Below are 23939 nucleotides of genomic sequence, written 5' to 3' on the forward strand. Positions count from 1 at the left end.
TTTTTGGTCCTCCAATAATCGGTATCGGTGTTGAAAAATCATAATCGGTCGACCTCTAGTCTTAGTGCTAGCCTTAGTCTGTGGTGGTATGTAAACAGCTACAATAAATACAGATAAACTCTCTAGGTAGATAGTGTGGTCTACAGCTTATCATGAGATACTCTACCTCAGGCGAGCAATAGCTCGAGACTTCCTTAGATATTGTGCACCAGCTGTTACTTACCAAAATACATAGTCCTGCCGGTACAGCATATAACCAGCCAGCTGTATGTTGATAGTGTCGTCGTTCAGCCACATCTCCGTGAAGCATAAGATATTACAGTTTTCAATGTCCCGTTGGTAGTTTAATCTTCCGTGTAGGTCATCTATTTTATTCTCCAAAGATTGCACATTGCTAGCAGAATGGAAGGAAGTTGAGGTTTATTCGATCGCCTAGGAATTCTCAGAAGGCAGCCCGCCCTCTGGCCAATTTTTCTCTGCCTCCTCTTCACGCAAATCATGGGGATCTGGGCCTGTTCCCGAGAAAGCAGTATATCATTCCGCGTCGGGCTCGTCAGACTCATTAAAGGAAAAAAAAGGATTCTGCCAGTTCGAGGTAAGTAATCGCAGTCCTGATGTCCAGAAGTTATTTTCGGTCATAAGAGACGGTAGCGGCAACATTATGTACAAAATAAGTAAAAATAATAAGTTATAAACAAAGAAACACAATGGGTTGGGGACACGTAAAACGTCAGCCTTCTTCTCCGGCGCCATTGTTACAATTCTAAAACAATTGCTATGTGTATTTACAATCCACTTCTTCAAATGGATTACTCATTTACCTAGCTATTATCATTAGCTTTTATCAATTTATAAATTACAGTGCATGGAGAATGCTGTTGTTTCTATCGGATAAAAGAAAGTTGCTTTTTCCACTTGGAAACAGTAGGTTCGCTCGACCTTTTTCATCGTGTGTAGACACACCTCCACCACGCCTCCATTTCTTTGATCTCCTCACTGTCAGGTTTTGGCCAGGACTGTTCAGGTTTTGGTCACTAGATGTCCCCATTGCACCTTTTTTGTACCTTTTGTTTTTCCTTGCTCTAATTATTGTTTGCACCTGTTTGTCGTTCCCTTGTTAGTATTTAAACCCTGTGTGTTCCTCAGTTCCTTGCTCAGTGTTTGTATGTTAGCACCCAGCCCCAGCCCAAGCCTTGTTCTGAACATATGATTCTCTTATTGGATTTTCCAGAGGTTCTCTGGTTTAGTTCTTGTGTATTTTTGAGTAGTCTTTTGAGGTTTGTTTTTTCCCTGCTGTTTTTACCACTTTGTGGAGTTTCTTTGTATTTTGGAGGATATCCATTTTGTGCTTCTTGGCTTTATGTTTGGACATTGTGGATTTAGATTCTTTGCCTGAAGATTTTGTTCTTTAATTAAACCACCATCTCTAGTACTGCTGTGTCTGCCTCATCTTCTGGGTTCTGACGATTATTAGTGACTGTTTCTCGCACCGGATCCTGACACTCACCAAACGTGCATCTTGCTGGCACTGATCATTTCCCCATGCTTAAATTCAAGGTTAGATTACTGGTAAAGAGAAAAGTGCAAAAAAAGGAATAAAGTTACATTTACACATGCTTAACTCAAGTCTGAATTTCCTCCCTAGTAAATCACAGATTGGAAACTCAAATTAGCCCTGGCTGGCTACTCACCCTGGAGATCCCAGACCCAGACATTAGACCAGACCTGCTGGGTTCAAATAGTATTGGTTTTCCTTCAGTTTCTTTGACATTTTAATTGATTGAGCCTGTCTGGCCGGGCTGGGTGGGTTTGTTCTTTTGGGGTCTATTTCATTGTTTCCATTGTGCCCAGGCAAGGTCAATCAAGTTCAGATAAAGTAATTGAAAGAAAACCGATCCTATTTGTTAACAGGTTCCCTGAACCCTGACAGACAGTGCCCTTCCCATTACAGTCTTTTACACAGTGATTTGTGCTATTAATCTGCACCTCTGCTGGACTCAATTACAAGTGATCAACCTCCAATGCCATGTAATCAGGAGGGTACAATGGCAAAGGGAATAAAATGTAGACTTGGCGACGTGATGTGTTTCCTTTTTCCTCGCCTTGATTGGGGTCATCTCTGTTATTACCATGGTGATGTCAATGATAAATCTGTGTGTTTATGTGTGTGTGCGTGCGTGCTTGTCTGTGTGTGTCCATACACTGTGCAGTACCATCACCCTAAATCGCCACAGTATGGGTCGTAGGTCAGGGTGTTGATTTAGTCATATGGGGCCATCCCTCTCCCTCCACTGCCCCCTGGAGATGAGAGCAGCCCACCCCAGGCTTTTTCCAACCAGGAAATTCTTCCTTCCTTCTCCATGCCGCACACGTACTGCTGTCCAGCATCACAGATTGAGACCTCCCTGGTCCCCTCAAGCTTACCCATCAGGGCTCGATCGGACACGATACAAAGGGTGATGGGGGTTGGAGGATCGCAAGGTGATTTTGCTGCCCTTAGGAGAAAGATTGTATAAATTGTTTTCATGTACTGTAGGACCCAGTGGTTCCAGGGGACAGAGAGGGGTAAGAGAGCAGACGTGATCAGAGGGAAGATGAGACTGGGGCACTAGACCATTAGATCTGACAGACAGAGAATTTGATGGGGTGGAGGGATCAAGGAAAGGAAGAGTTACTCTGCAGGAATCTGCACTATATACAAAAAATCTGTAACACTTAATTTTAATGTGTAATTACACTAACAAGTATTGTAATTAATTGTAATAATTAATTGTTACACTGTACTGACAACAAACTGGTGGTAATTGCAGTCTGTAATTACAGAGGTGAAACAACGAATGCTTTACACCATACTTACAAATGCTCACATTTCCGATGGCATCTGAATGCACAATTTTTCAGCCTGCATAAACCATGTTACATGTGTTAGCTAACTGAAAAACAAGGTTTTGTGCAAAATCCAGACATTGACACTAAAGAAACATTGTTGTAGATGAGACAAAAAAACATCCACACAGGAGAGAGAAGGTAAGTGCTATCTAGCTAACTGGATAACACAACAACTAGGTAGCTAGGCCTAGCTACTGTATAAGCCTAAACCCTAAATGATAGATATCATGATAGTGATGATGACTAGCAGAGATATCGGAGGTAGGCTTCTATACCGTCTCTGATGATAACTAGATATCTAGCTAGTAGGCTAATTGTAGAGCGGCTTTGGTAAATTGTCATACATTCTTCTTCTCTACCACAGATTCCCACAAGGTCTCAGACTCCAGGATGGGAAAATTCTTACAAGAAAAACAATTATGAAGACAGACGTTGTCGATTTCCATTGTTCCTTGTAATGTTAAAAAGTGGAGAAAAGACAATCCCGTTTTCTCTGAATTAGCTAACGTTAGCTAGTTATGGTACTCACCATACTTACTATAGCCCTCAGATTTGTCACCAAATAGTTATTTTATGTTATTGAGTAGGCCTATATCTTGGTTTAATCTAATTCATCAAGTTATTAATCCAACAATAAAACTCCTTATTAAATGTAAGGTCTTTTTACATGTTGCAATAAAGTTGGGTAACGTTTAAGCTCATCTTTTGTTTGTAGGTATATTCCCTTGGTAATGAGTAGAACAGTTGTCACCTCTCTGGCCTCTAGGTCACCAGGCTGCTCGTTATGGTGCACACCTGTCACCAGCGTTATGCGCATAATGACACTCACCTGGACTCCATCACCTCCTTGATTACCTGCCCTTTATATGCCACTCCCTTTGGTTTCTTCCCCAGTCGTCATTGTTTCCTGTATCTGTTTCATGTTGGTGCGCTGTTCGTGTTTTGTTCATTTATTAATTAAATGTATTTACTCCCTGAACTTGCTTCCTGACTCTCAGAGTACATCGTTACAGAATGAAGACTCAACAAAGGGAAACATCAGGGAGTGTTTTTTTTCTTGTTTGTTTTGGTGTTGGAGGTGATGTCGGGTCCGAGTGTCCGAACCGGAGCTACCTGGGAGGCCTCAGCCTGTTTGTCGGGTTCCCCTGCCTCAGCTGGCCCGACAGGTTTCCATACCACAGTGGGATCGATAAGCTCCCATGCCTCAGCTGGCTCGACAGGTTCCCCTGCCTCAGCTGGCCCGACAGGTTTCCATACCACAGTGGGATCGATAAGCTCCCATGCCTCAGCTGGCTCGACAGGCTGCCATGGCTCAGCTGGCTCGACAGGCTGCCATGCCTCAGCTGGCTCGATAGGCTCCCATGCCTCAGCTGGTGAACTGTGTCCCGTGCCTCAACCGAGGCAACCGGGGAGGTCTCAGCCCGCTCATCAGGCTCTCACGCCTCAGCCGGTTCCTCAGGTTGAGGCGACCGGTCCGCTCTGTATCCGCGGGATCGTCCCTTTGGTTGGCGTCCTGCGGCTGGAGTCGAACGCGCCGGGGAGAGGGTACTGTCAAGTGTGCTCTCTTTGCGGCGCACTAGGTCGTCATGCTCCCGCGCCTCAGCCGGATCGTCAGGTTCCCACGCCTTAGCAGAGGTGACCGGTCTGCTCCGGATCCCCGGGATCATCCCTTGGGTTGGTGTCCTGCGGCTGGAGCCGAACGCGCCGGGGAGAGGGTACTGTCAAGTGTGCTCTCTTTGCGGCGCTCTAGATCGTCATGCTCCCGCGCCTCAGCCGGATCAACAGGTTCCCGTGCCTTAGCAGAGGTGACCGGTCCTCTCCTGATCCCCGGGATCGTCATCTTGGTCGGCATCCTGCGTCTGGGGCTGCGCATCGGGGAGGGGGTACTATCACGTGTGCTCCCTCCGGCCTCTAGGTCACCAGGCTGCTCTTTAAGGAGCACACCTGTCACCAGCATTACGTGCATAATAACACTCACCTGGACTCCATCACCTCCTTGATTACCTGCCCTTTATACTATATGTCACTCCCTTTGGTTCTTCACCAGTCGTCATTGTTTCTGTTTCATGTCGGTGCGCTGTTGTGTTTCTTGTTTTGTTCATTTATTTATTAAATGTATTCACTCCTCTGAACACCCCTGAACTTGCTTCCCGACTCTCAGCGTACATCGTTACAACAGTAAGTATATGGTAATTGCTCATAGGTCAATATGCTGGGGTACATTTAGGTAGGGGTAAAAATGATTGTGCAATCAGGATATAATAAACAGATTGGGAGGGGGGGGGGGGGTCAGTGTGTGTGTGTGTGAGCGTGTGTAGTCTGTGTGTGTTGGAGTGTCAGTGTAGTATGTTGGAGTGTGTGGGTAGAGTCCAGTGAGTATACATAGAGCCGGTGCAAGAGTCAGTGCAAATTAAAAGAGGGTCAATGCAAATAGTCAAGGTAGCCATTTGATGAACTGTTCAGTAGTCTTTTGACTTGGGGGTAGAAGCTGTTCAGGAGCCTTTTGGTCCCAGACTTGGCACTCTGGTATCGTTTGCCGTGCGGTAGCAGAGAGAACAGTCTATGACTTGTGTGGCTGGAGTCTTTTACAATTTAGGGCCTTCCTCTGACACCGCCTGGTATAAAGGTCCTGGATGGCAGGGAGCTTGGCTATGCAGGTAGCGTACTATATAGGTACACAATAATTACAAGTAAATACCCCTCAAGATACACTTCATTTTAACTAACTACAACCTGTGTAACATCTAGTAATTACCTTGTACTTAGGCAGATATTACATGTACTCTATGTTGTACTACTGATTATCATCCCACTTGGATGGCGCTTCCAGAAGCTCTAAAATGAGGGCCAGACTGTTAGGATGGGAAATGTAATACTGTATATAAATACATATTATTACAAGTAAGTACCCCTCAAGATACACAGGATTTAGCTAGTTAAAATGAAGTGTAACACCTAGTAATAACATTGTACTTAGGCAGATGTTACATGTACTCTATGGTGTACTAGTGTGTATATCCTCTCACTTAGATGGCAAGGAGGTACAGGTTGTCATAATGGTAAAGTGTAAATTTTCTTGTAATCTGGGATGAAACTGGTATGAGCCTATTGAGCCTCCAAACTTTGTGATCTTGGACATCCAGCACATCTGTCAATACAAGATAACCTTGTGACAGTTGTAACTGAAGCGAATGCAGCTGAGAAGAAACAAAACACAAAATTGATGAATTTTGTGTAAACTTGCACTCCGTAACAAGCATGGTAACAAGCATTATTCTTGTCAGCTCCCCTAGCTATTTTTGCCGAATCTAGCATCTGCACCAAATAACCAGTACCCTAATGATGCAGCATCCTCCGTGTTCCGTGTGAAAAAGGTTTTTTTCTGGTCTGGAATGACCCCTATAGCCTACATGCTAGAAACTGTAGAAAAATAAGTCTCTTCAAACATTGTTTTCATGGATGAAGAATAATTCCTACTTTGAAATTACATTCACACTTACAGCTGACATGCAAGCTTTCACAATATGCAAGAGCTAGTGCTCCACCTTGTAGAAACAGCTCCTCTGCTCCTCTAGCTGCTATTCATGAATCTCATGAGGAACTCATAACAGGTAAGAAAAGCTAAATCATTGTGAACACTACACACATTTTCCCTCTCCTCTGCCTATTCTTTCTTACACGACCGCTTAATGCAACTTCATGAATAAAGAATTGTTTGCTTGGCACGGCTGAGGAGTGATGTCATGCAAATGAATGTGCCTGGCGACGATCAATAATTGATGTATTAAAGCCCCTCGTCTCGTCAAGGCTGGAATGAGTCTATCTGCTTAGTATTGGCTAGTTGTATAAGGACCAACTACTGCTGCTAAGTTAATTCATCAAGCAGGAATCTAATTACAAGACCTGAAGAAAATACAAGTGTTTGCTAGTCTACCACAGCATGCTGTTGTAGGTTTACTGGCATTGAAATGATTCAAACCTTAAACATTTACAGAGAATGATTTGGAAAGGCACACACCTGTCTATATAAGGTCGCACAGTTGACAGTGTATGTCATAGCAAAAACCAAGCCATGAGGTCAAAAAAAATTGTCTGTAGAGCTCAGAGACAGGATTGTGGCGAGGCACAGATCTGGGGAAGGGTACCAAAAAATGTCTGCAGCATTGAAGGTCCCTAAGATCACAGTGGCCTCCATCGTTCTTAAACGGAAGAAGTTTGGAACCATCAAGACTCTTCCTAGAGCTGACCGCCCAGCCAAACTGAACAATCGGGGGAGAAGGGCCTTGGTCAGGGAGGTGGCCCTGACAGAGTTCCAGAGTTCCTCTGTGGAGATGGGAGAACCTTCCAGAAGGACAACCATCTCTGCAGCAATCCACCAATCAGGCCTTTATGGTAGAGTGGCCAGACGGAAGCCACTCCTCAGTAATAGGCACAAAAAAGGCCCCAAAAAGACTCTCAGAACAGGAGAAACAAGATTATATGGTCTGATGAAATCAAGATTGAACTCTTTGGCCTGAATGCCAAGCATCAGGTCTGGAGGAAACCTGGCACCATCCCTACGGTGAAGCATGTTGGTGGCAGCATTTTTGCTGTAGGGATGTTTTTCAGTGGCAGGGGCTGGGAGACGAGTCAGGATCGTGCAAAGTACAGAGAGATCCTTGATGAAAACATGCTCCAGAGAACTCAGGACCTCAGAGTTGGGCGAAGGTTCACCTTCCAACAGGACAACGACCCTAAGCACACAGCCAGGACAACACAGGAGTGGATTTGGGACAAGTCTCTGAATGTCCTTGAGTGGTCCAGCCAGAGCCCGGTCTTGAACCCGATCCAACATCTCTGGAGAGACCTGAAAATAGCTGTGCAGTGACGCTCCCCATCCAACCTGACAGAACTTGAAAGGATCTGCAGAGAACAATGGAAGAAACTCCCCAAACACAGGTGTGCCAAGCTTGTAGCGTCATACACAAGAAGTCTTGAGGGTGTAATCACTGCCAAAGGTGTTAACAAAGTGCTGTGTAAAGGGTCTGAATACTTATGTAAATGTGATATTTTCATTTATTTTGTATTTTTATACGTTTGCAAGTAGGCAGTAGGCAATAATTTCCTTTCTTTTTCAGCATCAGACATGCCTAACTCACTTGAAACATTGTTTTTGTATTTAACAGGCTAAATGACACATTATGTTAACATACTGTATGAACCCAACGTGACCTGTTCTCCCCGGGCGCCGAAGACGGGGATGTCGATTAAGGCAGCCCTCCGCACCTCTCTGATTCAGATGTGTTGGGTTAAATGCGGAATACACATTTCAGTTGAATGCATTGTTGTACAACTGACCAGGTATCCCCCTTTCCCTTTCTCTTTTCATGCAATTTGTAGTGTAAAACATTTCAGATTTAAATGATAATTTTGATGTATAGAAATACTTTTTCAAAGTAACTTTAGTTAAGTAAACTATATTTTTCTGAATGGTAGCTTAACTTCTTTCAGTGTAAAGTAATTGAAAGCTTGGTAAACTGTATTTTCAGTACAGCTTTCCTGCCACTGCACAATGAACATAGTGTTATACAGCATCTCCCACATACAATATCTTTTGTATTTTTCCACATCAACTGTCACCGTCCTGCCCATCCTTTCTCAAAATATGCAGGCAATAATACAAAGGAATTCCTATTGTTTTAAACTTTGGGCCAGATTCCAATTGAACCTCCCTTAACAATGTTTATGCAGTGTTTGTTTGCTCAACTACACAGATATATGCCATGTCTTATTTCTGAAAACGGACTGCATTTAGGTCTAGTGTGAGGTGAGTTTGGCATAAAAAAAGAAATAGCCAATAGTACCTATAGCAAAGAGGTAGGTTGACTACAGTTCCTAATGGAAAAAAGTATGTTAAATGCTATTGTGCGAACAATGAAATGCATGCTGATTTGAATACTGTCTTACAATCTCTGTTATGCATTTTGAAGTCAAAATGCATAACATTTTCCGTGCACATGTAACAGTATAACTTTAGTCCGTCCCCTTGCCACGGGCGCGAACCAGGGACCCTCTGCAAACATCAACAACAGTCACCCACGAAGCATCGTTACCCATCGCTCCACAAAGGCCTCGGCTCTCTACTTCAAGGTCTCAAAGCGAGTGACGTAACCGATTGAAACGCTATTAGCGCACACCACCGCTAACTAGCTAGCCATTTCACATCCGTTACACTCACCCCCCTTTCGACCTCTTCCCGCAGCAACCAGTGATCCGGGTCAACAGCATCAACATAACAGTTTAACTTTATGGCGTCCCCTCGCCCCGACCCGGGCGCGAACCAGGGACTCTCTGCACACATCAACAACAGCCACCCACGAAGCATCGTTACTCATCGCTCCACAAAGTCCGCGGCTCTTGCAGAGCAAGGGGAACCACTACTTCAAGGTCTCAAAGCGAGTGACGTAATCGATTGAAACGCTATTAGCGCGCACCACCGCTAACTAGCTAGCCATTTCACATCCGTTACACACACATTACCACATGCCTCTCCTCTCTAGTGATTTAAGAACTGTACAAAATAAATGTCTTTCTAGCATCACTTTCATTTTAATAGCTGGAGCGCCAGCCGTAATAGAGCTCAGATTAATGAGAGTGTTCTGTTTATAGCCTGTTTCTCTGAGGGGTGAACAAACATCAGGGGAACATTACCATGAGACTGCCAGGGATATTTGACCATTTATAAGAAGGGAAGTATTTTTAAGAGAGTTGGAAGGAGCGTGTTCGTTTGGATGTGATTGGGATTGTTGTCAGGGGAAATATTCTGTGTATTCCCACCTAATTGCCTTTTCTATAGATTTATTTAGGCTGTTATGGGCAGTCAGTGCATAGGATAGAAATCGGCTACAGATTATGCATCTGAGGGGTAGAGGAGGGGTAGTATATTTTAAACATGTTTAAGTTTTTAGGCTCTTCTGAGGTTCCTATGGGTTATTCTGGGCCCCTCCCCTGCCACAGAATATCACAATCAGAAACCACTATAATGGCAACCTATGAAGAAGGAGGGAAAAATAACTCCTAGTGAAGCTTATCACATGGCCTCCACACAAATGCCTGGCTAGCTCTACTGCTGTAAGTACTACCAGTATGGTTAGTGGTATGGCTAGCTCTACTGCTGTTAGTACTACCAGTATGGTTAGGGGTATGACTACCTCTACTGCTGTTAGTACTACCAGTATGGTTAGTGGTATGGCTAGCTCTACTGCTGTTAGTACTACCAGTATGGTTAGGGGTATGACTACCTCTACTGCTGTTAGTACTACCAGTAGGGTTAGTGGTATTGTAAGAAATTGTAATAGGGACTGGAAACTAGTAATAACTACATTTCAACATAAGTCATCTTTTATACATAAGTCATCTTTTATACAAAATACACATACTCCTCATTTCTCTTGAACATATGCTGGACTTATTAAGACACCAACTACAGACACACATAATTCCCCTCCCCCATGATAACCACAGACACACACAACTCAGGGTTGGAGCTCAAGACAAAGAACTATCTCAGGAACCAATGGAACGTGGACACCAGGCCTGTTCAGGACTACCCAAGACCCAGATCGACCAATCGGAAGGCCAGACTCGCAGATCTACCTACTTTGCTTGTTGTCTATATAAAACTGTACCAATTGTTGAAACTACCTCTTTCCGGACGATTTCATACAAATCAGACAGAAAGAGCCGTGCCGCACTCTTTGCCTAATATCTTTACACTTGAATAAATCTGCCTTATTATAAAATTATACACCTTGTCATATGTCTCCTCTTGTTCTCCTGTCTCCAGTAAAACGAATTATCAACAGTATGGCTACCTCTACGGATGTAAGTACTACCAGTATGGTTAGTGGTATGGCTAGCTCTACTGCTGTAAGTACTACCAGTATGGCTAGCTCTACTGCTGTAAGTACTACCAGTATGGGTAGTGGTATGGCTAGCTCTACTGCTGTGAATCCCATGTATTACTAGTTTGGGGTTAGGATTAGGGTTATGGTTATGGCTAGCTCTAATGCTGTAAATCCCATTTATTACTAGTTTGGGGTTAGGATTAGGGTTATGGCTAGCTCTACTGCTGTGAATCCCATGTATTACTAGTTTTGGGTAAGGATTAGGGTTATGGCTAGCTCTAATGCTGTAAATCCCATTTATTACTAGTTTGGGGTTAGGATTAGGGTTATGGCTAGCTCTACTGCTGTAAATCCCATTTATTACTAGTTTGGGGTTAGGATTAGGGTTAGCTAGCTCTACTGCTGTAAATAGTAGGCCTAGTATTACCAGTCAAGGGTTAGGGTTAAGGCTTGGCTGTGTGTGCGTGTGCACGTATGTCCATGTGTTTATGCTTTTATGTGTGTATTGTATTATCTCAAGATTCTCTGTTTACTTCTCACCAAAGTCAATGTAAGGTAAACACTTTTTCCCCCCTTTCTCTGTTTGCCATACTGCTGCTCTTCCAGTTTGACAGCATACATCGTTGCTGATGACAGTGGTGTACATTTCCACTTGAACAAAATACCTGCCAGACTGGTTCTTTCTATTTATATGAAGGAGATGAGGTGGAAAGACATGAGCACAACTCTACAGCAAGTAATTATATTCTGGGAGCTCTCTGCCTTATTGTCCCTCTGTCTGCGCTCATGACATCATTTTTTATAATACTTTGTCTCCATCTAGTGTTCCAGCAGGAGAGCACGCATTTTCAATGAAACCATTTTCTGAACTCTTCTCCATACATACTAAACTTTTCAGAGATCAATATGCCCCATGCCATGGTGTTTAAAACTAAACAAAATTATACAAACAAATATATATTGGCTGGTTTAGTCATGTGATTAAGAGGAAGAATCCTACAAATAAGACTGTCTACGCTTCCAAGAGAGCTGTCTGTCTCTCCGACATTTGCAACATTGTTTCAATATTAAAATTCGATCTCCAGCTGTCCTATAGTAAGGAACGTGTCGGGAGTCAGGACGAGACAGACAGCTTCTCTCAGCCAGTTTTGAATCATGATTCAGCTAGCATAATATTTATGGATATATACAAAGAAATGTAAATTGAAAAAAAGGTTAAACGAAACGAAGTGCAGCTAGTTTGCAGTCTTTCCAGCTTCAGTTTGAATTGATTGTGTTAGCTGTGTTGTTGACTAGCTCCTCTGAACAACAGTGTCCTGACGAGAGAGCACATTTTCTATGCCAGGTAAAATCACGCCTCATTAGCTCACTGTTATGGATGTATCCAAATAAATGTCACTAGAAAACAGCTTAAACAAATGCAAATGCAGCGACTGTTATTCTGGCTGCACTGTTTGATGTGACTGTAAATTAGCTGTAGTTGACTGGCTAGCAAGCAAGGGATAAGAACGTTGGCAGCCAGTATGACAAGGGTACATTTAGAACGGAAAACTGGGTCGCGTCCATAGATACAGAACAAAAAGACTGACCGACTGGTTCGCATCTCTGGCAACCGAATCGATATAACGAACAGCCGGCTTGGGTAACAACCCTAGATTTGTGTCGGGACTATATCTTGTGGAAGGGGGAAATAGTATGAATAAATTCATCAAAATAACAGTTTTAATGGAATTATGTATATCATTATTTGAATATGTTGGTTAACCCGGTGTATGCCCTCAATATTTTGGCAGGTTTGCTGGCCCTGGACTTTGCTGGCCCTGGGCCTAACAACACCCGTGCCAATATATCCTCCAAACACCGGCTTCTCGGGCATTATCACTTAATTATTCTATCAGCATTGTGCAAATGGGGATAACAGTTCTAACTACATATAGCATTCTGTACAGTAGGGTACATACATGTATGACATTGGTGCAGATGTTGACTCAAGCGTAAATTAATCATACAAAATACTTTCTGATTTTATTGAACAAATAGAAATAGAGGATGAAAGTGGGGAAAGATAAGAGATGTTGTGTTAAAGGGTAGTAGACAAGATCCGAACCTATGCCCATACCGTCGACATGTGTTGGAGGCTGCGGCATTACCTCAAGACCCATCAGGCCAGGTAAATTACATTTAAAGGTTACTTATCAACAATGCACATTTGATTGAATCCCAGCCTGAATTGAGGCATACAGTACAACGGTTTACAGGATAAGCACTAATGTATAAACTTCACCTTGATGAAAACCACAGTCTTATCTTGTTGCATTATAGCACCCTCTGCTGAGCAAACAAACTTGAGGGTGATAACAGTGTGGAAATGCAAAGCTCATTTCCCAAATCTGGTGCATTAGTCTTGTAAACCGACCACGTTATGGAAGTCAACAAGTCTGTCCTGGGAGACTACTTGGCCATCACAGGACAATACCTCCATATTGATAAATATGAGAAACTTGGCTATAAATATCTATCATAAGGTTGTAATTCACTTCAGGAAATGTGAAAGCCATAGTGCTGTGAGTAACTGCTGATTTAGAGTGATGGAGATATTGATGGATTGTCAGTGCTCTCCAGTCCTTCCCCTGTATAATCAGAGAGGAATAGGCGAAGCGAGAGGGTTTACTCCGTCCAAAATAAGACCACAAAGTGTAGAATTTGGTTGACTAAAAATGTAATTGCTAATTTGCTACGTGAGGCTTATTTGATCGAATAGAAGTTTCCTAATGGTTAGGTTGTTATGAATGCACTGATAGTGGACGCACATAGTATTTACACAACTTTGATTTTTTTAAATTTTTTTTTTTAATATTTGAGTTCTGCCTGTTGTTCACATGCATATCTGCTCTATCATTGGCTAGGATGGTCCCATCTGATCTTGCCTCCTCCCGCCTGCCTTCCGTATTTGGGGATATGTATTTCCATTGTTAAAGCAGTCACTCAACTATCTTGTCAACATAATAGCTCATCTTTGGTATAATGCAAAGCACCATGCCCCTTAGCCCGACATCCACCTGGCACAGGTAGATTTAAGTGTCCTCCCCAAGTCCCTCCCCATTAGTACCCGCAAAACACCAGTCTCAACGTCAACAGTGAAGAGGCGACTCCGGGATGCTGGCCTTCTAGGCAGAGTTGCAAAGATAAAAAGCCATATCTCAGATTGGTCAATAAAAATAAAAGATTAAGATGGGCAAAAGAACACAGGCACTGGACAGGGGAACTCTGCCTAGAAGGCCAACATCCCGGAGTTTCCTCTTCAATGTTGCCGTTTAGACTGGTGCTTTGTGGGTACTATTTAATGAAGCTGCCAGTTGATGACTTGTGAGGCGTCTGTTTGTCAAACTAGACACTCTAATGTACTTGTCCTCTTGCTCAGTTGTGTGCCTCCCACTCCTCTTTCTATTCTGTTCAGAGAACGTTTGTGCTCTTCTGTGAAGGGAGTAGTACACAGCGTTGTACGAGATCTTCAGTTTCTTGTCAATTTCTCGCATGGAATAGCCTTCATTTCTCAGAACAAGAATAGACTGACGAGTTTCAGAAGAAAAGTTTTTGTTTATGGCCATTTTGAGCCTGTAATCAAACCCACAAATGCTGATGCTCCAGAGACTCAACTCGTCTAAAGAAGGGCGTTTTATTGCTTCTTTAATCAGACAACAGTTTTCAGCTGTGCTAACATAATCGCAAAATGTTTTTCTAATGATCAATTAGCCTTTTAAAATGATAAACTTGGATAAGTTAACACAACGTGCCATTGGAATACAGGAGTGATTGTTGTTGATAATGGGCCTCTGTACGCCTATGTAGATATTCCATAAAAAATCAGCAGTTTTCAGATACAATACTGCTTTACATCATTAACAATGTCTACACTGTATTTCTGATCAATTTGATGTTATTTTAATGGCCAAAAAAAATAGCTTTTCTTTCAAAAACAAGGACATTTCTAATTGACCCCAAACTTTTGAACGGTAGTGTACTTAAGTATCAGAAGTATTTTTTCTTTGTTTAACCTTTATTTAATTAGGGAAGTCAGTTAAGAACAAATTCTTATTTACAGTGACAGCCAAAAACTAACCCCGACGACGCTGGGCCAATTGTGCCCCGCCCTATGGGACTCCCAATCACAACCAGTTGTGATACAGGCTGTAATCGAACCAGGATCTGTAGTGACACCTCAAGCACTGAGATGCAGTGCCTTAGACCGCTGCGTCACTCGGGAGCCCAAAGTAAATGCTATAAATCATATATTAAGCAAACCAGATGGCACAATTTTTTTGAAATTTACAGATAGCCAGGGGCACACTCCAGCACTCAGACATCATTTACAAACAAACAAAGCATTTGTGTTTAGTGTGTCTGCCTGATTAGAGGCAATAGGAATGATCTCCTGTTCTCTTGATGAGTATGTGAATTGGACCATTTTCCTGTCCTTCTAAGCATTTGAAATGTAAGGAGTACTTTTGGGTGTCAGGAAAAAATGTATGGGAGTAAAAAGTACATATTTACTTTGGGAATGTAGTGGAGTTAAAGTAAACGTTCTCAAATCTATAAATAGTAAAGTTGGGGAGAGCTGGGGTGAAAGTAACACGCCCATTTTCTCAGATAACACAGAAGCTGGAATGACGAAGTGAAGTCAGCAAGTTCCTAATGTGGAGACAAGCTCCCTGTAAAAAAATGTAGTTATCAACAAAAAGTGGTTTTGAGCCATGTAGGTTAAAAAAACAGACCCAGGAGTATTTTTCAGTCGTAGTGTTGTGTTTAGTTGTTTAAGGTTCCAAACATGTCATTTTCTTAACCCATCTAGTGACTAAATGACAGAATAGGTTTTAAGTATCATGCTAGATAGTCTTGGGTGTTAGCCTGGGAGAAGTTACAGGAGAGATGGGTGGGACGAATGTAACACAACTTAAACTGATGACCTGTAATAAAAAATACAATTGTTTAAGCACAGGCCATTGTCTCCCCTAGTTCAAATTGCTTTTATAATGTTAGCAAAATATCAACAAATGACTGAATGTTTAAAAATTATATATAACGTCATTCGAATTATGCCTTGATCAATTGCCTTAACGGATCAGCTTCTCACATAAGCTTTTATCGGCAGGTAGCCTAGTGGTTAGAGCGTTGGGCCAGTAACCGAAAGGTTGCTAGATCGAATCCCCGAGCTGACAAGGTAAAAATCTGCTGTTCTACCCCTGAATAAGGCAGTTAACCCACTGTTCCTAGGCCGTCATTGTAAATAAGAATTTGTTCTTAAACTTCTTATGGCTGCAATCCCGTTAACGGGATGATATGACAACAGCCAGTGAAAGTGCAGGGCGCCAAATTCAAACAACAAAAATCTCATAATTAAAATTCCTCAAACATACATGTATCTTATACCATTTTAAAGGTAATCTTGTTGTTAATCCCACCAAAGTGTCCGATTTCAAATAGGCTTTTCAGCGAAAGCACCACAAACGATTATGTTAGGTCACCCCAAAATCACAGACAAACACATTTTTCCAGCCAAAGACAAGAGTCACAAAAAGCAGAAATAGAGATAAAATTAATCACTAACCATTGATGATCTTCATCAGATGACACTCATAGGACTTCATGTTACACAATACATATATGTTTTGTTCGATAAAGTTAATATTTATATCCAAAAACCTCAGTTTACATTGGCGCCATGTTCAGAAATGCCTCCAAAATATCCGGAGAAATTGCAGAGAGCCACGTCAAATAACATAACTACTCATCATAACTTTTGATGAAAGATACATGTTTTACATAGAATTAAAGATACACTTGTTCTTAATGCAACCGCTGTGTCAGATTTCAAAAAGCTTTACGGCAAAAGCACAATATTCAATAATCTGAGAACAGCGTTCAGCCACAAAAGCAAGCCATACAGTTATCCGCCAAATTGTGCAGTCAACAAAACTCATAAAAAGCATTATAAATCTTCACTTACCTTTGCTGATCTTCGTCGGAATGCACTCCCAGGACTCCCACTTCCACAAGAAGTGTTTGTTTTGTTCGGTAATGTCCATCATTTATGTCCAAATAGCTATTTTTGTTAGCGTGTTTGGTAAACAAATCCAACGTCAGGAAGCGCGTTCACTAAAAGCAGACGAAATATCAAAAAGTTCCGTAACAGTCAGTAGAAACATGTCAAACGATGTATTGAATCAATCTTTAGAATGTTTTTAACATAAATCTTGAATAACGTTCCAACCAGAGAATTACATTGACTTCAGATGTGTGATGGAGCATAGCTCCCTCTCATGTGAACGCGCATGGTCAGAGCATGGTCAGGTCATGATAGACCTGACTAATTCCTGTCTCCTTCGGCCCCACTTCACAGTAAAGGCATCAGACAAGGTTCTACAGACTGTTGACATCTAGTGGAAGCCGTAGGAAGTGCAAACTCATCCATATCTCACTGTGAATTCAATGTCTTGGTTGAAAATCGACCAGCCTCAGAATTCCCACTTCCTGTTTGGATTTTTTCTCGGGTTTTTGCCTGCCATATGAGTTCTGTTATACTCACAGACATCTTTCAAACAGTTTTAGAAACTTCAGAGTCTTTTCTATCCAATAAGAATAATAATATGCAAATATTAGCAACTGGGACTGAGGAGCAGGCAGTTTACTATGGGCACCTCTGGGCACCTTTCATCTTAGCTACTCAATACTGCCCCTGCATCCATAAGACGTTTGACTTGCCTTGCCTAAGCATGATGAGTTTACCGTTTGTGAAGAGAATAAAGATGTTTATTCTGTCAAGAACTAAGGAGCACGTAAAGGACAGCTGACGCGCACCTGATTGCTAGCGCTAAGCATGACTAGTCATTGCAAATGGTGAAAAACATATCCTACTACATTCCCATTAAAGTGAGATGAGAAATGATGGTTAATATCATAGTCTGATTTTAGTATGACAAAATATAGTGGTTGCTCAACATTGCGATGTTGACGCATGGTTCATTTTTATACATTTCGAACTCATAGCATTAATTATTCAAATCGTCACAAACATGAAATTATGTCTGATAGTACATTTGTTGAAAGCAATGAGCATTACAAACCAGAAACATGGAGATAAGATTTTGTGCACTTCTCGCCAGCTGTTACTTCTGTCCCATGGCTGTCTTACTCCCTTCCCTTACAGCAGGTACAAAAATAACATTTTGGTAGTTCTGTTCTCGGTTTATTTAATTTCAACTCATTTACCCCAAGAAATTCAATTACAGTTCCTAATGGTAGAGGACATACACTACATGGCCAAAAGTATGTGGACACCTGCTTCTCCAACATCTCATTGCAAAGTCATGGGCATTAATATGGAGTTGGTCCCCCCTTTTGCTGCTATAACAGCGTCCACTCTTCTGGGAAGGCTTTCCACTAGATGTTGGAACATTGCTGCGGGGACTTGCTTCCATTTAGCCACAAGAGCATTAGTGAGGATGGGCACTGATGTTGGGCGATTAGGCCTGGCATGCAGTCGGCGTTGCAATTCATCCCAAATGTGTTTGATGGGGTTGAGGTCAGGGCTCTGTGCAGGCCAGTCAAGTTCTTCCACATTGATCTCAACAAACCATTTCTGTATGGACCTTGCTTTGTGCGGGGCATTGTCATGCTGAAACAGGAACGGACCTTCTCCAAACTGTTGCCACAAAGTTCGAAGAACAGAAACGTCTAGAATGTCATTGTATGCTGTAGCATTAAGATTTCCCTTCACTGGAACTAAGGGTCCTAGCCCGAACCATGAAAAACAGGCCCAGACCATTATTCCTCCTCCACCAAACTTTACAGTTGGCACTATGCATTGGAGCAGTGAGCGTTCTCCTGGCATCCGCCAAACTCAGATTCGTCCATCAGACTGCCAGATGGTGAAGTGTGATTCATCCCTCCAGAGAACGTGTTTCCACTGCTCCAGAGTCCAATGACGGGGAACTTTACACCACTCCCGCCGATGCTTGGCATTGTGCATGGTGATCTTAGGCCTGTGTGCGGCTGCTCGGCCATGGAAACCCATTTCATGAAGCTCCCGGCGAATAATTATTGTGCTGACATTGGTTCCAGAGGCAGTTTGTAACTCGGTATTGAGTGTTGCAACCAAGGACAGTGGATTTTTGCGCACTATGCACTTCAGCACTCGGCAGTCCCGTTCTATGAGCTTGTGTGGTCTACCACTTCACGGCTGAGCCTTGTCGCTCTTAGACGTTTCCACTTCACAATAACAGCACTTACAGTTGACCAGGGCAGCACTATTTGACTAAATGACTTGTTGGAAAGCTGGCATCCTATGACGGTGCCACGTTGAAAGACGGTAAACTCATCATGCTTATCTCTTCAGTACGGGCCATTATACTGCTAATGTTTGTCTTTGGAGATTGCATGGCTGTCTGCTCGATTTTATACACCTGTCTGCAACGTGTTTGGCTAATATTAAAGGGTGTCCACATACTTGTAGTGTATATAAGTTGTTTGTCAATACATTTGGTGTCTCTAGCTCTATTGATCTCTGAATAATTAGGGGAAAAAACTGGTGTTCTCCGCTACAGATACCCCAAAAACCTACATTAATAGTATTTCAAAGTTGTTTTACTTATACTGAAAAAATATATAAATGCAACATGCATCAATCATTTTTTTTTACTGAGTTACAGTTCATATAAGATAATCAGTCAATTAAAATACATTCATTAGGCCCTAATCTATGGATTTCACATGACTGGGAAAATAGTCATGTGGGGGCAGGTATCAGAAAAACAGTCAGTATCTGGTGTTTCCACCATTTGTAGTGCAACACATCTCCTTCGCAAAGAGTTGATCAGGCGGTTGATTGTGGCCTTGGGAATGTTGTCCCACTCCTCTACAATGGCTGTGCGAAGTTGCTGGATATTGGCGGGAACTGGAACACGCTTTTGTACACATTGATTCAGAGCATCCCAAACATGCTCAATCGGTGACATGTCTGGTGGGTATGCAGGCCATGGAAGAACTGGGACATTTTCAGCTTCCAGGAATTGTGTACAGATACTTGCGACATGGGGTTGTGCATTATCATGTTGCTTCATGAGGTGATGGCGGCGGGTGAATGGCATGACAATGGGCTGCTTCATGAGGTGATGGCGGCGGGTGAATGGCATGACAATGGCCTTCAGGATCTCATCACGGTATCTCTGTGCATTCAAATTGCCATCGATAAAATGCAATTGTGTTCGTTCATTGTCCGTAGCTTATGCCCACTGCCACCACGGGGCACTCTGTTCACAACTTTGTCATCAGCAAACAGCTCGCCCACACGCCAACGTTCTCTAAAACGACATCAGAGGCGGCTTATGGTAGAGAAATTAACATTAAATTCTCTGGCAACAGCTCTGGTGGACATTCCTGCAGTCAGTATGCCTCAAAACTTGAGTCATCTGTGGCCAAAACATTTTTTTCAGGGTAGCCTTTTATTGTCCCCAGCACAGGGTGCACGTGTGTAATGATCACACTGTTTAATCAGCTTCTTAATATGCCACACCTGTCAGGTGGATGGATTATATTTGTCACTAACAGGGTTGTAAATGAATTTGTGCAAAAAATAATGCTTTTTGTGCGTATGGAACATTTCTGGGATCTTTTATTTCAGCTCATGAAACATGGGACCAACACTTTACATGTTGCGTTCATATTTTTGTTCGGTGTAGTTATTTTACACCACTGATGTCGGATCGGACATTATGTTTACATTTCTAGTGCCGACCGCAATTATTTACCTCTCATGATCATAAAAAAGCCAGTAGACATTTTTAGTTCACATTTTTTAATAACATGGCACAATTTACATAACACAAGTTTAAATGAGGAGCATGCTGAAGATTCAGTCGCTTCTTTTTTTTGGTCTTACATTTTTTTTTTGATTCTAGAAATACTTTTTTTTACGTACATGATTAACAGCAAAAAACGTTTTTCTTGTTAACAATCTCTCTGCAATACGCATTGACTAACCACTACGGCTCTAGTGGACGTTTTTAATGTGTGGTTAAAAAAAAACACTGCACAACATCTGGCTCTCACAGAGTTTTGAAGCGCACAACTAACCCTTCAGTGGACTACTAAAATAGATCTCTGCTCATTAGAAACAAACTATCCATAGTTTAGACTGGCTTTTTTGTCTTTTTTATTTTTATAGATACAACAACTTAGGATAGCACTTTAATACACTGTTAGATAAACATAACTTATTTCCAAACACATACTTTACACTCCTTTAGAAGGGATAATGTGGTGTATTTTTGTAAATGTGCTGTATTCTCTCCAAAACAAGACTAGTAGTGGGAGTAGTGTGAGTTGAGTTGTTGGGGTAACTGATAAGTAAGGGATCTCTCTCACTTTAAACTGTCTGTTCGGCGACTTCAGGCATTGAATTCCTCTGAAAATAAAAATAGCTCTATAATAGACATTTTAAGGATTGTCACCACAACTTTGTATAATTTTTAAGAAAATTGTTTTACGTTTGCACAACCGTTGTACGGTATAGTGTTTTTCTACGAGCACTATTTCATTTCAGTGATATATACATTATTATGGTTTTGTGAGATCCTGGTTGTGGAGAGAATACAGTGTTGTCAGAGTTAGTTGGGGTGGTGACCAGGCTGGCTTGGTAAGCCCAGACATTTGTTGCATAGTTGAATGGTGGGTATGGTGGTCTCTGGTACAATGCTTTTTCCGCCGCGTCAAGCAAAACCCAATCTGCAAAAAGCACATTCTACCCTTCCTCCTTCTTAATAATAGTCCTCTATTTACATTTGTTCAAAGTAAAGCTTTCAAAACACCCTTTTGCATATTTGTACCTTGATTTGTTCCTTAAGGAGTGAGCATGTTGACTGTACACATATCTACACACTTTGCTGTCTGTCAATGCATTGAAGTACCTGTACATTCCAAAACGTCTTTGTGAGGGATCCGTTTCTATTAACCTACACACCTTCAGGGTATTCCAGGCCGCTTTCTATACAAGACAAGAATACACACAAAAAGCAGGAGCAAACTGGAAAAAAGAGTTTAGTAAATTCTCATTTTTTGTATACATAATTTCAACCCCCTTTTTTCCCCTTAAAAAAAACAAACATCATCTGTGGGTGTTTTTTAACCACATATTATTCACAGCTATGGTACAGTCTAGTTTTCCCAAAGCTAAGTGCTTGGTGTGAGTTCAGTGTTAGTAATTGTGTCAGACACAGGGTATGGGGCAGAATCTGCCTGTAGTCCAGGGTGAGGCTAGGTTTGCACCCCGCTCCGTTCACCGTGCCTCTATGTCTTTGTGGTTGTGGGCTGACGGTCTGTCTCTGATGTCTGTGGTGAGGGGCATAGTCCGTCTGGGGGAGCCCGGCCTGGCACCCAGCGTGGGGATAAGGGGGGGTGGGGCGCTCAGGGAAGCCGTTGGCGGTGTTTTGTTCAGGATACCATTCTGGTGGGCTGCAGCTGCGGCAGCGTGGGCGGCATACGCTGCAGCGGCGGCCGAGGGGCTGACCCTGGAGTAGTGCATGCTGGGTAATCCGGGGGCCATGAGGCCGGGGTGGGGGTGTGGCAGGTGGCCTTCCAGGGCCGGGTGGTGCATGGCGACGTGCAGGCGGCCGTGCTCGTAGTCCTCTCTGAGCATGTGAAGGCGCTCGCGCTCCTCCAGGTGGGCCCGGGCCTCCTGCTCCCGGCGCTGCTCCAGGGCTAGAGGGTGGTGGTGGTCACGGTTAAAGTCATGAGACTCTCGGTCCCTGAAGGAGCGTTCTGCTTCGTAGAGACGCTGCCCGGCCAGCCGGTGCAGGGGATCGTTCCTCAGCAGCAGTTCCCTGGTCAGAGGGTCCCGTCTGTGGATGTCAAGGCCCCTGTACGGGTCCCTCATGGGGTCCCAGTGGAAGGCTGGGTAGGGGAACCTCTCTGCCCCTGGGATGGGGCTAATGCCCATGAAGGGGGCCACCATTCGAGTCCTCTCCAGGCCGCTGATGCTGTTCATGGGGTGGACGCCCGCCATGCCCATGGGCATCGCCATGGAGGAGGCGGGGTGGGTGTGGAAGCTGGGCGTGGGGGGCACCTGGTGCGGATGTGGTTGGAGGTGAGGGTGAGAGGGGGGCCTGTCCCTGTCCGTAGGGCTGTCCTGCTCCTCTTTCCTCTCCTCCTTAACCTTCACCTCGTTGTTGTTCTTCTTGTGGTGCTCGTAGGGAGAGGGCAGCTCTCCCTTCTTCTCCATCAGGGCCTCCCTCTCCCCCCTCCCCAAGCCCCCGTTGGGCCGGTCCAGGCTGGTCTGGCGGATGTAGGGTGAGGTCGTCCCTCTGCCATTGGCCTTGTCCTCAGTCACCCGCCCGTCGTGGATGATTGGCGTTGTGTCCTTGTCGCTGTGGTGATTTTCTTTGAGCTTGTGCTCGTCTGTGCCGTTGTCCTTCCAGGAGTCGGGGTGCTCCCTGTCTCGGTCTTTGGGCTTGTCCTTATCCCTGGTGGGTTCGCTGGGGGGCAGGTGGTTCCTTGGGGGCTCCGGGGGACGGCTGTGACCCAACAGGCTGATGGGGACTGGGGACGGATGGGTCTGGTGACGCTTCTCCATGGCTTCCCTGGATGGACACAAACAACAATGGGCTTTAAAGTCATATTTCAATTTGTATCACTAGTTCATTGTTTGTCAGTGGTATAACTTTAGGGTACATTCAGAGTTGTCACTTCATAACACCCACCTCTCCTTGTCATCTTTGTTGACAGAGGAAGTGTCTCGCTTATCTGAGTCTCGGTCTCTCTCGTGGGAGCTGACTGAGGCGCTCCTCTCCGAGTCGCCAGGTTTGAGCCATGGTGGAGGGGTGGGGAAGGAGGGCGGCGTGCGGTGCAGCCGGTTCCACGGCTCGTGATTGTTGCTGAAGTGCTGCTGTGCATTGGGGCTGTCTTTATGGCCAAACACAGAGTTAGGCGCTGTTAGGGATTCAACACACGGAAAGAAGAAAAGACCAAAACACCAGTTAAAAGGCATATCTCCCTGGTGTGATGGTCGGTTAACTCTAGCGTTAGAAGTCCATGAATACCCCATGCAACGTTCGTTTTTCACTTTCAGAATCTGACCGGAAATCCAAATGATTGGTTGTCAAATACACATATACA

The 23939-nt window shown here is 43.4% G+C and overlaps 1 protein-coding gene across 7 annotated transcripts in view; it reads right to left on the reverse strand.

Annotated features, from left to right (window-relative positions):
* Positions 1–20608: 20608 nt before the first annotated feature.
* The window catches only part of LOC129813209 (autism susceptibility gene 2 protein homolog), a 407283-nt gene continuing 403952 nt past the window's right edge, over positions 20609–23939 (reverse strand). For 4 of the 7 annotated variants that reach the window (XM_055865494.1, XM_055865520.1, XM_055865485.1 and 1 more), the window contains exons 16-17: positions 23525–23765; positions 20609–23404 (exon numbers count right to left, since the gene is read on the reverse strand). In XM_055865494.1, coding sequence (XP_055721469.1) covers positions 22105–23404; positions 23525–23765 — 1541 coding nt within the window. In that variant the 3' untranslated portion in view covers positions 20609–22104. The remainder of the gene's footprint in view (positions 23405–23524; positions 23766–23939) is intronic. The other 3 variants (XM_055865511.1, XM_055865527.1, XM_055865502.1) reach the window with 1 other exon arrangement.

The sequence above is a fragment of the Salvelinus fontinalis genome, chromosome 2, assembly GCF_029448725.1.
Source record: "Salvelinus fontinalis isolate EN_2023a chromosome 2, ASM2944872v1, whole genome shotgun sequence".
Taxonomy (NCBI): Eukaryota; Metazoa; Chordata; class Actinopteri; order Salmoniformes; family Salmonidae; genus Salvelinus; species Salvelinus fontinalis.